Source organism: Delphinus delphis, chromosome 6 (assembly GCF_949987515.2).
Source record: "Delphinus delphis chromosome 6, mDelDel1.2, whole genome shotgun sequence".
NCBI lineage: Eukaryota > Metazoa > Chordata > Mammalia > Artiodactyla > Delphinidae > Delphinus > Delphinus delphis.
Genome location: NC_082688.1, coordinates 87,603,254 through 87,621,146, shown reverse-complemented (window position 1 = coordinate 87,621,146; position 17,893 = coordinate 87,603,254). Strand labels below are relative to the sequence as shown.

At 39.8% G+C, this 17,893-nt stretch overlaps 1 protein-coding gene across 2 annotated transcripts in view; it reads left to right on the top strand.

Moving 5' to 3' along the window:
• The first annotated feature begins 592 nt into the window (after positions 1 to 592).
• The window catches only part of CDC14B (cell division cycle 14B), a 105,746-nt gene continuing 88,445 nt past the window's right edge, over positions 593 to 17,893 (top strand). For both annotated transcript variants that reach the window (XM_060015006.1, XM_060015005.1), the window contains exon 1: positions 593 to 1,048. In XM_060015006.1, coding sequence (XP_059870989.1) covers positions 889 to 1,048 — 160 coding nt within the window. In that variant the 5' untranslated portion in view covers positions 593 to 888. The remainder of the gene's footprint in view (positions 1,049 to 17,893) is intronic.

Sequence of the window (17,893 nt, the reverse complement as noted above, 5' to 3'; positions counted from 1 at the left end):
CTATATAACAGCAGACAATTTAAGAAGTCCATATTCTTCCAAGCCAGCAGCCATGGCAAGAGTCCCTTTCACTTGGCGCTATTACAGGGAAAACCAAGAAATACTTTAAAAAATATACAGGCCAAAGAACTGGAGTTAAGTTACTAGGGTAGGGCTGTGTAAAGCTTTGGTGACTCACTAAATGAAGTTGTGAACTGGGGTCTTGGCACTAGGGGAACACAGAAGAAACAGAAAAGTTGGGGGTCTTGCGTAGGGTGGCGAGCACACTTTTATCTTTGATTGGCGGAATCACTCAGACTTTTCTTTATGGCGTCACCGGCTACCTGCCTGTAGAAAAGCTCCGTGTCTGTGACGTCACGCCTCACTGACCAATAAAAGGCCTCAGTCTGCGGGCCCCGAGGAGGGTTGTGGGCCCCTTTTTGTGAATGAAGCTTTACGGACCAACCCTCCGGGAGTCCCCGGGAGCCGCGGCCCTTGTGCTCGGGCGCCTCGGCGGCAGCGTCCGCGGCTGCGGTGGGCGCGCACGGTTACTCCGGGCAGCCCCAGGCGCCGGCGGCAGCACCGTCGCCTCTGCCGCGCCAGCGGGCTGCAGGCACCTGGGGGCGGGCTGGGGGTCGCCGGCAGCGGCAGGAGGCGCTGTAGCGAGGGCTGTGGCGCGGGTCCCGCGGCGGCCGCAGGAGGGAGCGGGACAGCCGCGGTGGGCCAGGCCCCTCCTCCGGCTCCTGCGCGGCCACCTCCCGCCGGGCTCCGCCGGCGCCTGCAGTCGGCGCAGCGCCGCTCCGCGCCCGCAGCCCTGAGCGCCCGCGCGCGGGGCCAGCGGGGGCTTCGGCGGGCTACCGGGCGCGCGAGGCCATGGTCGTGGTCCCCTGACGGGCCGCGGCCGCCTCCATGAAGCGGAAGAGCGAGCGGCGGCCGAACTGGGCCGCCGCGCCCCCCTGCTCGCGGCGGTGCTCGTCGTCCTCGCCGGGAGTGAAGAAGAGCCGCAGCTCCACGTCGCAGGAACTGCACCACCTGGACCGGCAGGACGACCTGTACCTGGACATCACCGGTGAGCCGGCGAGCGATCGCATGGCGGGGCACCCCGGACACGCGGCACCCGGCGCGGGGGTCCTAGCCCACCCATCCGGGGCAGTAGAGGCGCCTCCCCGGGCCAGACTGACACGCCTCCACCCCCACCCCCATAAAAGCCGGAGCCGGCCACACCCCCTTCAGGATCCGGGCCCTGGGAGCGCCCCCCTACCCCGAGTTTTCTTCTGCGTTTGTTGCAAGCTGTAACTTTATCCGTTTTGCACCCTCCTACCCCAGCAAGATGGCCCCAGGGGTCACCTTTCTAAATTGCGGGCGTCTGCTCGGCGCCTCGGGATTTTCCTAAATTCGAGTTGATACCGCCTCCCGGGTTGCAAGCTCGGTTGGCCCTTAAGGAGTATGAACCTCCGAATCACTCCAAAGGATTCCCCGAGCGCGCTGAACACGCCGGCGCGGGAGCTGCAGTGTTTATTTGGCGTTTGCCAAACCTCCGCTGCTCTGTGGGAAATGGAGTCCCTCCCGCCTGGGGCGGTGTTCCCCGGCCCGGCGCGGAAGCCAGATCCTTGCCCTGGTCCTCATTGCTCTCGCCCCCTCCCCAGCGCGCGTATGAGCACGCCCCAGACCTCCTAGGGATAATTTCCCTGCCTTGCTTCCGGAATGTCACTTAGATGGCATTTGAACCGGTCAGCTTGATGAATGCCCAGAGTTGTCACTTTTGAGAAATCACAGGTAGAAAAGCAGCCGTTTGATAACTGCTTTATTATTAGTGCCTATTCTACAATTCTTGAAGACTTTATAAATCCAATTTGGGAGCCGTTGGGTTTGCCAGGATTGACACTGAAGCGTGTGAAGGCATTAAATGAGATGATGTTTGTGGAAACGCTTTGTCTACAATTTTGAGGGATTTTTCAGTCTGTTTTCTGTGGCGCAGAGTGTGTAAACCTCGGTGTGTTGGATTTTTATAAACTGTTTCCCGCCCATTGATAAACCAGGTAAGCTGGAGTGGTCAGAACATTAATTAAGAAGATGCTCAAACACAGAAATTTAGTAGAAATTATTTTCTAGGTCGATGGATAGTTGTTTTGGAACTAAGGTCCATTTCACAGAAAGTTGAGAGTAGAGCGGAAGGTATCTCGGCGTTGAGTGGATGGACCTTGGCGACAGAGGAGGTAGGCAGGAAGGGGTTGCCTTAAGTACCTGTCTCCGGCTGGCACCAGCCCAGGTCCACCGTAGCGCCTGGCGCTTTAGGAGGTAAAGCCCACTTGCTGAGGCTGAGACCAGATCCCACCACATTGTGTGTTCCCGGGGAGATGGCCCCGCAGAGGAGGGCCGCGGGTGCAGGACCCACACAGGCCTTATGCCTTGTTATGTATACCTCTTCGAAGGACCTTGTTGAATAGCATTTAATTTGGGGGCAAGTAACACACTTACTTGGTACAGAATTCTTAATTACAAAGGTGAAGAGGAGTATTATATATAGTGAAAAGTTGGTCTCAGCCACCGGGTGTTTTTCCCCAGAGGCAACTTATGTTCCTAGTTTCTTGTGAATCCTTACAGAAATAGACTGCATGGTTACACGTATACATTCTCTACCGTACATAAGCACGGCAGCATACAATACGTTGTTTTGCACATTGTTTTCACAGTATTTCTTAGCAGAAAGATTGTTCTGTATTAGTACATGCAGAACTGCCTCATTTGGTTTTAATTACTGCTTCTGCCAAAATAGATATGGTTTAAAAGTATAAAACCATAAAATGGTGTATGTGGATTTAAATGTATATGTATATGTTTTATGACTTGTTTATATATATGTGTATGTTTTATGACTTGTTTAGACAGTTCCCTATTGGAGACACTTGTCTCCAATCAAAAAGGAAGAGTCTGACAGCAAAGTCATTGGGGTAAATCTTGCTTCTTTATGGAAAAAAAGATGCAATGTGGCTGGCTTTCCTGAGGTAGTGATCAATGAATTAATTTCAGAAAACGTCACCAAGCAGAATATTGAGGAAATAGTTGGTGCACTATATAAAATCATAATACTCGTATTTAGATGACAAGCCCAGATAATGGAAGGGTCCAATCTCAGTGTAAGATCACTCCAGGGGAGTTAAGGAAATCAACTTCTCCTACGATTTCTCCAGATGTCCCTTAGTGACAGTCTTGTATTCCTGGGAATAATAATACTTAATCAGTTTGATTGGTGTGATATACAAGACAAAGTAACTTTGGATGCAAGGTGAGGATTTCTTTTTACTGGGCTTGTAGGAAACGCTTGAGGCCTCATCCTCAGCAAATGGCAACCTGGTAGCATCCTTCCCAACTTGTTTTTCCCTCAGTTATTGTTTTCTAAAAGCAGTGCATGCGCATTTTTAATGTCAAACATTACTAAAGGAGATATATAAATATAGTTAGTCCCCCTTGCCTGGTAATATTTTCTTTCCCTTCAGTTTTCTACTCATATTCAAGTTTCTACAAATTGTACTATACCAGTAAGAGCGGTCCTCTTTTTAATGGCTGCATGTTGTGGCATTGGATGGCTGAATTGTGATTTATTTAATGCTAATAAATAAATGGTTATTTGGGGGGTTTCCAATCCCTACTGCAAATGGCTGCAGTAGCATCAGTGTACATGTCTACCTACACGTGTGACTGTGTAAACTTGAAGTGAAGAGGCCAGGCCAAAGTATATATAGGTTTATCCATTTGTGAGTGGACTTTTGGGGCAATTATGAATAATGCTGCTATGAACGTTCACGTACCAGTTTTTGGGTATATACCAAGGAGTAGAATTCCTTTGGGTATATACCTAGGAGTAGAACTGCTGGATCACATGGTAACTGCCAGGCTTTTTTCCAAAGCAGCTGTACCACCAGCATTCTCACTAGCAATGTATGGATTATTCCACATTCTCACCAACACTTGTTACAGGATTGTGAAGATTCTTTCCCAGTGGGGTTGGTTTGTAAACATTATTACTTCTGCCCACTCTGCCTTTAAATACATTACTTTTTTTTTTTTTTAAACTTTGGTCCCTTCACATTTTTATTACAGTCTATTTTATCTGTAGGTTGAATTCCCGTAGATCCCAGAGTATTTCATGTGTGTACATTTAACATAGGAGGCTTAATTCCTATTTTTGTTCCTCTCTCTTTTGTTATGTGGTCATTATTTATTGTCTATCCTGCCACCCCGATATACTGGACACTACTCTTACTAGGAGCAGACTGACCCAGGTTTTATTCCTAAGCAGACCCCATCAACCTCTCATTGACCATTCATTCAGTTCTTGCCATATGCAATGACATGGAATTTTACCTGTATTCCTGGTGCAGTTCCAGTGCACCATGTGAAAGAAAGGTTATAAATACAGTATAAACTGTATATGTTAATGCTAAAGAGGTAACTGAGTAAAGATAAGATCCTAACGAGTTATCAGTCAGGAAGCAGGGGCAAGAAGGGAAGCGAGGAGGGCTTTCAGTTGGATTTGGAGCTAGGTATCTAGATGAGAGAAATACCAAGGGAAAAAATGTTGGACACAGTCAGGTTTTGTTGTTGTTGTTTGTTTGGTTTGGGTTTTTTTTTTTTTGCCCATGCGGCTTGTGGGATCTTAGTTCCCCAACCTGGGACCTTGGCAATGAAAGAGCGGAGTCCTAACCACTGGACCACCAGGAAATTCCCCACAGTCAGGTTTTTGATTTTCCTATGAACCTCCTTGTGGCCAGAAGTCTGAATCTTTTTGATCTCTATACATTCCTGTCCCTTAAATAGGGCCCTCTGTAAATGACATTGCACATTTTCCTTTCCTCTTTATTAATATAGAAAAAAAATTAAAGGCTATAACATTACTGCATAATCTGTTTTTGATAATTTATAGGATTTAATAGCTGGTACAGAAGTTCAATTTATTTTACTTTTTTTTTTTTAAATTTCTGACTAGTAACAAAAATTGTCAATAACTGTTGGCTTAAAAAATATTCTTGGTGGTTTGTCTTAAATTGAAAAATACTTTTTTTCAGTGTCTGCCATTATGTTCTACCTTTTAAAGAGTGTCTATATTATAACAGTAACTAATTTTATTGGAGAAGCTCTAATTGAGGTCAGGATGGTTATTTAAAAGCATTGATTAATGGTGTATTGGATACTCATCAAATAAAATGAAACAGATACAGCACTACTCCTCCCCCCTTCTTTTTAGGATTTTAAAAATCACGCTAGACATCATTAGACAGGGAAAATTTATTCATTAATTGAAGTATTTTTTGAATGCTTACTATGTAAAATAGTCATGTGTATTCATTGTTTGCAGTGATAGAAATATATTTTTCTTGATAGAAAAGGAATGCTGTTAACCTGGGGCACTGATTCAAGGAGGAAATAAATTAATTTTTCTTCAACGGTTTCATGTAGTAGATTGAGTTTCACTAACTGAAACTCATCAAAGTCTGTAGTGTTCATTTTTCTTCTTACTTATGACTTATGTCTATACTTACTCTCTGCGTAATGTGAATTTACTTTCTTGATTTATGTGCTCACTTAATTCTTCAACATCTTTACTTCTGATGGCATTATGTTAGTCATCTGCTTTGAGTCTCATTCCTTAGGCACCAATAAAAAGGCAAAAACTTAACACAGTTTCAGTGTTGCTGCCACATAAAGAGTGTTTGGGCATAAAGATGAGGGGGAGGTGGAATAACTGGGTTACACAGATAGTATTTTTTTGTTTTTTAATATTTCTTTATTTATTTGGCTGCACTGGGCTTAGTTGCGGCATGTGGGATCCTCATTGAGGCATGCGGGATCTAGTTGCCTGACCAGGGATTGAACCTGGGCCCCCTGCATTGGGACTGCAAAGTCTTAACCACTGGAGCACCAGGGAAGTCCCACAGAGATGGTATTAATGCCAGGAGTTGACAGCACAAATTAACTGCGCTGTGCCTTAGAATGGGAATGAATTTCTCCAAATTTTGTTGGGGTTGGGGAGAGCTGGAATGAAACCACTTTGTGGATTTTTAGGATGGAAAGAAGGCACTGGCACATACCAATGACATTTCTTGGAAATTTCTGAGATAGTCTCCTGGGAACTCTGAATTGATGGACCTGGTATTTTTTGAAAGGCTTTTAAGAAATCCCCTAGGAATTTCACAGTTGTCCATTTTTCCCTGTGAAGAAGCCAAGACCAGAGATAAGTAATTTTGCAAATTTGTAAAATAAGTTTGCAAATTTGCAAACTGCAAATTAATGCAGTTTCTTTTTGGGAAAGTCATGATCACCTGCCTTTTATTCTTTCTGACAGATAAAGCTGCTTCACAGTTACACATAAATGATTTCTTGAACATCTACTAGTTAGTCCTTTGCTACTTTGGCTAGTAGATGATGTCATAGTAGATACTCCATAAGTAGTATCTATGAAGTTGAATTTAGAGAGATGAATAATTATCTAGTGAATTTGGAAAAATGAGCAAACTAACTACACAGTTCAGGTCTTTCAGAGCTCATGCTATTTTCCAAGTTGGCCATCATTACACCCCTGATCTTCCAGATATTTCATTCCTTCAGCAAACATGTAATGAATATCTATTCTGCCAGCCTTTTTTTTTTCCTCCTTCAAGTGCATAAAATAGGTCACTGCTGGGAGATAGTCCCTGCTCTCATAGAGGTTATGTTCTCTGCTTTACTTGAGAAAATAAAACTTGGAGGATTTGAAGGAGAACTAATCTGAAGAGGAACCATATCTTGGTTGAAATCTTTGGGGAAGAAAAACTTTGATGGTAGCGTTTTTGAAGAGCTAATTCTGGTAGTTAGGCTCGAGGACACCAGGGAAAGCTGGTGTCTCCCCACACAGGGGCTGAACACAGCCAGATTTAATAACCTTTTGGAGCCTGGATTCTCTCATCTGTTTAAAAATAAAAAGTCTGCAGAGTTGTTGGGAGGATGAAATGAAGGGGATGCATGTTAAGTGCCTGGCTTGGTGCCTCGCTGACAACCGGGGCTCCATAAATGATCTCTGGTATTACAAGTGTGCCAGCAGTGGGCAAGCCCGGGGGGTACAGAGGGCACACTGAGTCATCATGGTTAGGAGGGTTTCAGGCTCAGAAGCAAACATTTCCCCCATACGTGTACTTGCACAAAAGGTTCGGTGAATCAAAACAGTGAAAATGCAGTGTGTTCCTCTCCTTGCTTCTGAATGTAATCTTCAGGGCAGAAACGCTGCAGATGAGGCTGGCTCAGTATTTGTCAGAGACGTGGAGGAGGTTTGGCGCCGTGTTGATAATCTTTTCTGCCTTGGGAAAAACGTTACAGTTTCACTTTAAAGATTTCTTGTAAGAGGAAGAATAAACCAAAACTCTTCGGAGGCTATTATTACATGCTTTTATTATACTGAAGAGTTTGTATGTTGCTACTATTAAATTGCAGCTAAGTTTATGGGGGGTGGTTCTTCATAAAAATGCAAAGTCCTCATGGGAGAGCCTCAGGTAGAAGATTATTTTTAAAACGTGTGTTAAGTTATTTACTGATAAAATACAAATTTTTCAGAGTGGCTAACTTAAAGCATGACTGTGCCCTAGTACATCCGTTTTAAAAGAGTATTTCGCAGATCCAAAAGCTTTGACACTGGTGGTGCATATTATTGGCAGACAGGGTGTTTGTTTTGGGTAAAACAAATTACCTTTCAAAAGGCCTTTCTAATGTTTAATGTATGGCACAGAGACCCAATTTATTTGGAAGGGGTGGGAGTTAGAAAATAAGATAAATAAGAAATGATATCTTTAAATCTATTTTCTTTATTACACTGGGAAAAAATAATTTTAGTAGCCAGTATTTTGTTTTTCTTCCCATCCTAGCTACAGAATATTTTTATTTTAATCTTAGTAAGTCCTTTAAGGTCCTTCACACTAAAATTACTTTTATAATTGTCTTTAAAAAGAAATGAAAACATGGGTAGATTGGTTTATCTGAGTATTTAAAAGCCAGTCCTCACTTAGGCCAGGTACCATTATGAGTGAGGTAAGTAGGTCCAGGGTTTACTCTGGGCCAAAAGTGGAGAGATTGTATGGAGACAAAGAAAGTGGTGCGGCAGGAGCTAACCAATTTTCAAATACTGTTTCTTTACATTTTTTGATTTTTAGCTTCCAAGGTTGGTTAGTCACTTAATTTGTAGAAGTGCTGACTACCATATTAGCCAGGGATTACCTTAGAAAACAATTTCCAAAATAAAATTGATTTTAACTTCTGAAACACAAGGTTATTTAACTGGAATTTGTACATCTCATCTGAATTCTCTAGTTTATTTGAAAGTTTTACGCCCTCTCTCTCTCTCTTTTTTTCTATAGCTTTTCATGGATACTGCTCCAACAAAGGTATTCAGATCATTGACTCTACTTTGCAGTTCTTTGATGATTTTAAAACTGTAGATTTAATCTGTTAGTTGTGATTCTTGGTTCCGTCTCTTCCTGTTTGCTTGTCTTAATTTTAGTCTTAGGTAGCAGTTTTAGTTTTCTATAACTGTAGAGTATCTTTCATATGTTTACGACTTAAGTTGAAATCTGTCTTTATATGAAAAGTTCTGTTGGTTTCTGTGTACAGGTAATGCTGGAAGTAGTTTCTGTGATATTTTATGGGGTTAATTATGAATGCTATGTTTTGTATGGTGGATATTTTTGGTAATACTAAATTTTTATTTTAATTAAATCTCACTTTTGTAAGCGCTTGCCGAAAGGATACTTAGAATGAGTTGTTACGACAGCTGTTCTTGATCCCCACCCCCCACCCCCCATTATTTTAGTTATTTCTAGGCATTTCTTTGCTTAGTGGACAGGCATATATCTCACTTACTGTGTTTGGTAAGAGGGAAATCTCATGAAATGCCAACCTGAACTTTGGGAACAGGGGAGTTCTTTTGTATCCTATTAAAAAAAATTTTTTTTTAATATTCTGATTCCCTTTGATTTTCAGGCTCCTCACCAAGGCCATTTACCAAAAGAACAAATCTGAATGGCCCCATATACTTATTATTTTCAATTGAAAATTTTATGACTTTATTCTCTTCATCTTTTATTCAGCTCCTTTAATTCTTAGTATCATTTATATTCTAGAGGAGCAATTCTCTTAAGAGTCCTTTATTCACCAGTCAGTTCAAAGGTTTGGTCCCATTGTCTTTGAGGCTGAAAAGCTGAGGAAGCTAGGCAGGGTAAATTCATTCTAATTGCATAATATCACATATTGATTTCATTTCTCAGGTAGTTTACTTTTACACCATTAAAATTTGGTCGACAGTGCACTTTTCACAAAAGAGAAAAACATCTTGTTCCTCATGTCAGTGATATTTGTTGTTCCTTCAAGTTCTAATTTGACAGTAAAATTACTTTCTTGGCACTGCTATGAAATTTATGACATTGATCTTTTTATACCCAATCCGTAATGCTATAATATCATTACAGATTATGAATTCTGCAAAGTCCTCTATTTTAGGACCATCTCAGCTGAATCATTCTCTGCATTTTGCTCATTTATCCTCATTTGTATTCATATGAATTGTGCTATGGAATTTATTCAACAAATATTTATTGAGCAACTACTTTGAACAAGGCAGTGGGCCAAGTATTACTGAGGAAGGGAGGAGGGGATATGAAGATTTAATAACAACATGCTCATTATCACTGAAAGATTGAGAAGGCATACACTCTTAAGTCATCATCTCAATGAAGACAGGCAGTGAAGGAATCAGTCATTATGTAATTTTGCTCTCTTAATTTAAACAGTGTCAGTTTGAGAGAAATTAGTGATGGAAATGTTACTTGATAATTCCTACACAAAGTGAGTTATTTTTTTCAATATGTGGTCAAAATGACCTGTCTTATGGTGTCTTTCTCGTGTATGTGTGTGTGTGTATGTGTGTGTGCGTGCATGTATGTTTTAACCTTTAAAAGATGAGAAAAAGCTTCATTTTGGTATATAGCTAATCATATATATGTATGATATGAATATATGCATACAGTTAATAATATCCTGGAAACTATCCCTCTACTAACACAGAGCCAAAGTGAAAGGTCTGAATTCCAATTAATTCTGTATCACTAATTTGAATGTCAAAGTATCCCACAGGACATAACTTAAAATGAGATACTTTGTTTTATTTTTAAGAATACCTTATTTATTGGTAAGAAGTAATTATAGAGCACCTTTTAAGTTGAGTATTGCTTCTTAAATTGGAGGCACTAAAGATGGCTAAATATTTTAAGAACTATATTTGGTATGTGTGACTTTTAAACTGAAAAGCATTCTGATTTTCACATTCTTTTATAGGTGCTGAGGAAGAATTGCTTTGACACGAATGTGTAGCAGAATTAACATTATGGTTTTACATTTTGGGGAGCTGTTCTCAATCTGCTCTTAGAATTTTTTTATTTTACTGCTGTCATTAGATAGCTTTCTGGAAGCACCTAATACATGAAACAAGCATCTTAACATTCATTTATTTCCTTTTTGACAGTGTACTGTCAAAAAAGCTTAGAATTTAGCTAGCAAACACAACTGAGGTTGGGATTTTAACTCCACTATTATATTCTAATTTTAAACTATTGTGACTAAAAGGGCTTGAAGTAAAAACATATCCATTCAGGATATGTTTGAGTGCGTATTATAGTCTCATCCTTGCAATGGGTGCTGCAAGAGCTGCGATAGAGATTTCATAGTTGACCCCGGATCTCTGGAAAGTGACACTAGTACATGGAACTGGGTGATATCTATATATCTTCTGTATCACATAGAGGAACTTATCTGTGAATATCATGGACACTCAAAGATAGATGCCTCTGAATGAATGTGATCCTTGGAAAGGAGGCTTGAGCTATGTTTTAAAAGATTCTCTTATATTCCCCTGCAGAACCAGCAGGAACTGTTCTTGATCACAGTAACACACAGTAGTCTCTGCTTTCTCCTTCCTCCTGACAATACCATTGCTACTACTGTGGTGGCATTTGTATGTGTGAAGGGTGATTGCTGGGATTGGGGATAGACTCTATCCCAGCATGGGATACCCCCCCTCCCCGACCTGTCCTGTTCTTGTATTCAGCAGTTAACCTGAATTAAATAATAACTTTGCTCCAAAATGGAAAAATACTTTATTTAGTGAAATCTCTCTTACTCAAGAGGGCAGGAAAAGGAAGATAAACCTTAAAACATTCTTTATTTAATAGGACCTATTCAGATTATCTTGAACAAATACATTTTTAGAGGCTAAATTTGTGGATTCAGAAGACAATCATTTCCAGGCACAGTGCTAAAGGAATTTTTTTTTTCTTGTGGAACACTTTTGCGAATTTCCAAAATAAAAATGTTGGCTATTCCAAAGGCTAAGCAATAAACTTGGATTTTTAAAAAAAATCCATGCTTTGGATTAAGGACTGTATTTTAAAGTGATTTCAGAAAACAAGTATTATTCTAATATAGAGATTTATGAAAAGGCTTAATAAATTTTGTTTTATGCCACAAAAGCGTTTTTAAATAATGCCAATTTCTTTTGTGTACCTTTTACACACCCCATTTAACATAACCATATGCAGTGCTGCTTTGTTGTAATTATATTGTCTTCAAAACATTTTACTAAGAATAAATAGGCATATATAAAACTGCAGTCAATGTCTTGTTTCGGATTCCCCCAGAACAGACTGAGTCAAGGATTCCAAGGCAAGCACTTTCTTTAGGAGATGGTCCCAGGCAACTCTCAAAGTGAAGTAGGTAAGTGAGAGGATCAGGAGGTGCAGGCCATAGACCGCTCATTAGCAAGTAAGTTACTTACTGTGGTAGCTGTAGTTTGATCCCACAGGGGAAATCTGGGAGCCAGTGTAGAACAAGTGAGGATGGAAGGGGGCTGGGATATTTGTACACTAGTAACTCAGAGGGTGAGTGATAATTTTGAAGTGGTGTGAGGGCAGCCCAAATGGGCTCTGCAGGTGGGAGAAAGTCCTGAAAGAAATGTTGGTATAATAATTGCAATGTGTGCTGAGAAGGGGAGGGTGGGAGCGGTGACTCCTGCAGTAGCTCATAGTATGGTTAAGTTTTTTCTGTGAGCTCTTAGTGCTATTAGTGTTTTTTTAGCTATTTAGCCCTCAACCATTATCCCAAGTTGAGTTTGTTATTGTCACTGTGCTGTGTCCTGGTGAGGCAATTTTGATAGCAAATGTTGGGAGAAGGCACACACGTGACAGGGCGGGTTTGTTAGAAAGAACCAGTGGGAGAGTACTAAGCTGGATGTTTATGATGCGAGCTTAATGAACCATTTGCAAGGAATCGTTTAAGGAAACTAGGTAAAGATGTGTGTGCAGTTAAGGATAGTTGGAAGTTCTTTGATTTTTATGAAAGGCTTTATAAAGATCACTGTAGCTTGGAGATTTAACTAACAGTTGTGATTAGCATCTAGAAGAATTATGGCCAGAGACAATCCTGACTTCAGTAAATGTGAAGTGACTGGAAGGAGCTGAGCCATTGCCAATGTAGAATGCCAGGACTGATCTCCTTGGACACTCTGGATTCCATGCAAGTACCATTTCCAAGAACTCCTCACCCCCAGCTAAATGGAGTTTATGCATACATGTGAAGTCAGCCACCTTATGTCATTTATTTCCAATAAGGCCAGATAACAAGCATTAGGTACTCTTGTGAGTGGTTCAAGATAAATAAATCTACTGATTTAATTGCTCAGGAGTTTATAATCAATGTATCATATGCGTGTACAAAGTGTTACACAAAGTAGGGAAATCACAGTTTACCTTGTGTAAGTAAGAGTTATTTTCCTGCCTTTTGGATGCTTTTCCCATATTATTAAAGCTTTGCATAGTCCCTTTTCATTTTTCTTTGGAAACAATAATTCAGTCTCTTTAACAGAGGGGGAAAATAGTCATACTGCTAATCTTGTGAGAGGTAGACTTTAACAATGCTGAAGCTTTCACAGGGGATCAAGATTCAGTAATAAAAGCCTTGACTTCGGAGACATTAGAAATAGTTTTTCATCATTTTCCTAAATATGAGTGGGCAGCTTTTAGAACTTATTAGAAAAACTAGTGCTGGTGATGTTTCCTGCCCTATAATCCTGTTCCATGTTCTTGAGGTGCATTCCTGATCCTGGGTTCCTGACACGTTTATCATTGGTCCGTGCAAGTCCCTTTATTAGGCTTTCTGTTTCTGAAATACGGCCCACTAAACAACACTCAGTATACTCTTCAACTAGAGTTGCTTGTTTTTCTTTTATGTTTTTTCTTTTCTTTATTTTTTGAATAGATAATACATGCACATGGTTCACAATTTAAAAGATACAAAAGCGTAAACAGCACAGAGTAAGATTCCCACTTTCAGCTGTCACCTAGCTGCCTATTTCCCCTCTTCAGAATCAATTTGACAAAGCTGACCTCTTGTGTCTTACCAGAGGTTTTCTATGTATTTACAAATATATGTATATATGTGTATACAGATGTCTGTGTGTTTGTATCCTCTCATACAAATTATGGTCCATTATTCCCACTGATCTCTACTTTGCTTTTTTTCACTGCTCTTAGGTTGCTCATTGAGCCCAGAGTTGGAATAAAGTGAGCTGGAGGATCCTAGTGGGCCATGCTTTCAAGATGCTCTAGATTAAGATGTGATGATAATAGCCTCTGGGTTAGTCAGTGTATGCTCCATGTTAAGGCCCATGCTAAAACCTGTGTCTGTCCTCCACCTCCAATAAAGTTTCTAAGATATAGGTGCTCATTATTTTTTAAAAAGACAACACATAAAGAAAAGAAAAAGATCAGTGATGCTACTAGCAAGGGTGTTTTCTCTATCAGTTAGTTTAGGCTTGGTTATACTGTAATAGCAAGCCCCCTCCCAATCTCAGCAGTTTAACATAAAGATTTAATTCTTGTTTCTGTTTCACAGCCACTGTGGGTTGGCAGGGGTTTCTGCTTCTTGTAATTGTTTGGGGACCTAGGCTTATAAGTAGCAATGGTCTCTAATATTGCTGGTCCCTGTGCCAGAGGGGAAAAGAATGCTGTGGAGGGTCATTATCAACAATTAAACGCTCATTTTCGTCATAGTTCATTGAGCAGAATTAACCATGTGGTCCCACCCAACCACAGAGGGACAGGAATGTGCCTGTTAGGTGAACAGCATTAATGAGTACCACAGTTAGCCTTTTAGATTGTTCAGTGTATATTTGTATACATAGATATCTCGATAGAGAGATGTATTTTTATATCAATAAGATAAACACTAAGTAATTTTATCATTACTTTTTTCCACTTCATATGTTATAGCAGAATCTTTCATTGTCCTAAGTATGTGTCTAAATATGTATCTCTTTTGGATGCATATTATTCTATTATATGCCTATATAATAATGTATTTCCTTGTGGCTCCTCTCCTAAGGAAAATGTACGTTAATTTCCATAAAATTGGTAGAAATATTTAGAGGTTGTAGACCCTCCCCAGCCAAGCATTGGATTCCTATCATGGTCTCTAGGTTGTAAATATAAGTGCTATTTAGAATAACCTCTCTTCATCCCCTTTGTCCCCTCATAAAGTACCGTTTTATAATTTTTTTAACTTGATATTTTGTATTGTTTTTTGTTTTTGGCCACACTGCGAGGCTTGTGGGATCTTAGTTCCCTGACCAGGAATTGAACCCGGACCCTTGGCAGTGAAAGCATGGAGTCCTAACCAGTGGACCACCAGGGAATTCCCATAAACTTGATATTTTGTATAGGTAAATACAGTTGTCCTGCAGTATCTGTCGGGGATTGGTTCCAGGAGCCCTGTGTATATTATTAGGGAAATTATTATCTGTGATGATTTACAAATGTGTTTTCTATTTGTCATTTGCCTTTTGATTATCTTATAGTTGTGGTTGTGACGTGTGTTTACCATGCAAAGTTTGTAGGTGAACCTGCTAATCATTCCTCTTATGGCTTCTGGATTTTAAGTCATAGTTGAACTCAACAAAGCTATTAAGGAGTTCTCATGTGTTTAATTTCTCCTGCACTGGCCTGCATGCTGTTGTTCTTAAGCATTTTACTCACACATATCATATATTATAAACCCCACAATATTGCTTTGGCCAAAAAGTTCGTTCGGGTTTTTCCGTAACATGCTACCGAAACCCGAATGAACTTTTTGGCCAACCCAATATATTGTTACTACTTTTGTTAAAACAATCATCTTTTAAAGAGATATAATTGAGAAAAATCTTATATATTTACCCATGTAGTTACCATTGCTCGTGCCCTTCATTCCTTTGTGTAGATCCAGAGTTCCAAAAGGTATCATTTTCCTTCTGCCTGAAGGATGGTGTTTATTTGTTTTGTTTCTGTCTTTTAACATTTCTTATAGTCGGGTCTCTTTTACCTTTTCTGTAAAAAAGGTAAAAAACATTTTGAATGTTTAAAAATGCCTTCATTTTTGAAACGTTCTTGCTTATTATGGAATTCAAGTTTGGCATTTTTCTTTTTCCTTTCTGTACTTGTAAAGACATTGTTCTATTGTCTTATCACTTACATTGGTTCCTACAAGAAATCTGATGTCCTTATCTTTGTTTCTCTGTATGTAATATGTACTTTTTCCTCTGGCTGCTTTTAAGATTTTCTCTTTCTCACTGGTTTTGAGAATTTGATTATGGCATATTTTTCTTCACATTGTGCTCAGGACTTGAATTTCTTGGAGCTGTGTGTTTAAAGAGTTTATCAGTTCAGGAAATTTTCTACCATTATTTCTTAAAATTTTTTTTTCTGCCCATTCCCCCTCCTTAATATACAGTTACCTGTATATTAGGCCATTTTAAGCTGTCCAAGAGCTCACAGATGGTCTTTTCAGTTTTGTTGGATTTTTTTTTCCTTCTCTCCCTCACTTTCATTTGGATAGGTTTACTGCTATGACTTCAAATTCACTACTATTTTCTTCTATTTTCTTATCAGCCATTAATCAAATCCAATGTATTCTTCATCTCAGATTGTAGTTTTCATTTTTAGAAAAGCTCAATTTGGGCGTTTTTTATATCTTCCATGTCTACATTTTTTTACTGTATTTAAAAAATAATAGTCCTTTGAGATGTAATTCACATATCATATAATCCACCCATTTAAAGTGTACATTTCAGTGGCTTATTTTTTTGTAATAGTATATTTTATGTAGTATTGAAATACTAAATATTAAAAAAATAGTATTTTGGGGGGGATAAATAGTATATTTACAGAGTTGTGCAACTATCCTTTTAATCTAATTTTAGAACATTTTCATTATCCAAGAAAGAAACTTTTTTCCTAATAGCAGTTATTCCCCATTCCCTTCACCTTCTCTTCCATCCCAGCCCTGGGCAACCACTAATCTACTTTCTGTCACTATAGATTTTCTATTTTGGACATTTCATATAAATGGGATTATACTATTATTGATATTTTGTGAGTACTTTCTTTCACTTAGCATAATGTTTGAGGTTCATCCATGTTGTAACATGTATCATACTACATTCCTTTTTATGGCTGAATAATATTCCACTGTATGACTAGATCACATTAAACTTATATGTGTGTATATATAACTTTAGGTGGACATATATTTTATGTGGACATATATTTTCATCTACTAACAACATATGAATGCAGTTATGATAACTTTTAATGTTTTTCTCTGCTAATTCTAATTTGTGCATCAGTTCTGAGTCTATTTTGATTCACTGAGTAGTCTCTTCATAATGGGTCATGCTTTTCTGCTTCCTTGCATGCCTGGCAATCTTCGAATGCTGAATTTTACCTTAGTGGATGCTGGATTTTTTTTTTTTTTTTTTTTGGCGGTACGCGGGCCTCTCACTGTTGTGGCCTCTCCTGTTGCAGAGCACAGGCTCCGGACACGCAGGCTCAGCGGCCATGGCTCACGGGCCCAGCCGCTCCGCGGCATGTGGGACCTTCCCGGACTGGGGCATGAACCTGTGTCCCCTGCAACAGCAGGCGGACTCTCAACCACTGCGCCACCAGGGAAGCCCTATTTTTATATTTTTATAAATCTTCTTGAGTTTTGTTCAGGGATACAGTCAAGTTACTAGTTTCATACTTTCAGTTCTTGCTTTTATGATTTATTAGGTGGGCCTGGATCGGTATTCATTTGAGGACTAATTATTCATTATTGAGGCAAGACCTTCCTGAGTCTTATCCAATGCCCTGTAACTTAGGAGTTTTCACAAAATGGCCTGGAAAACAAGTGCTCTCCCAGCCTGTGTGAATGCCAGACACTGTTTGCTGTAATCCTTTCAGATGGGCTCCAGTGGTTTCCTAACATGCGTGTTCTGTACGCTCAAATACTTGAGAGTTTTTACAAATCTCCAGGGTTCCCTCTCTGTGCAGCTTCCTTCTCTTTGGTACTCTGTACTATGAACTTTTGCTGCTTGGTTTCCCTGGATTCAGCTTCATCTCAACATGGAGTCTGCTGGGTTCTGCCTTGGTTTACCCTCTCTGTGCAGTGGCTGTAAGTTGGGGTAATTGCGGGACTCGCCTTTTTTTGTTTACTGTGTCTTGGGGATCACTGTCCTCCATTGCCTGATATCCAGAGTCCTGAAAACCATTATTTAATGTATTTTGTCTGTTTAAAAAAATTTTTTTTAGGAGGAATGGTAAATCTGGTCCCTGTTATTCTATCTTGGCTAGCAGTGGAAATCATGTGTTTTCTTATATATTTTATGTTTCATTTTCTTACATTTAAATATTTTCTCCATTTGAAATTTATTCTGCTGTAAGGTCATGGGACCACTTTTATTTACTTTTTCAGATGGCTACCTAATACCATTTATTTACTCGACATCTGGTTTGATTTATCATCTTTATCAAGCATTAAGTTCCTGTATATG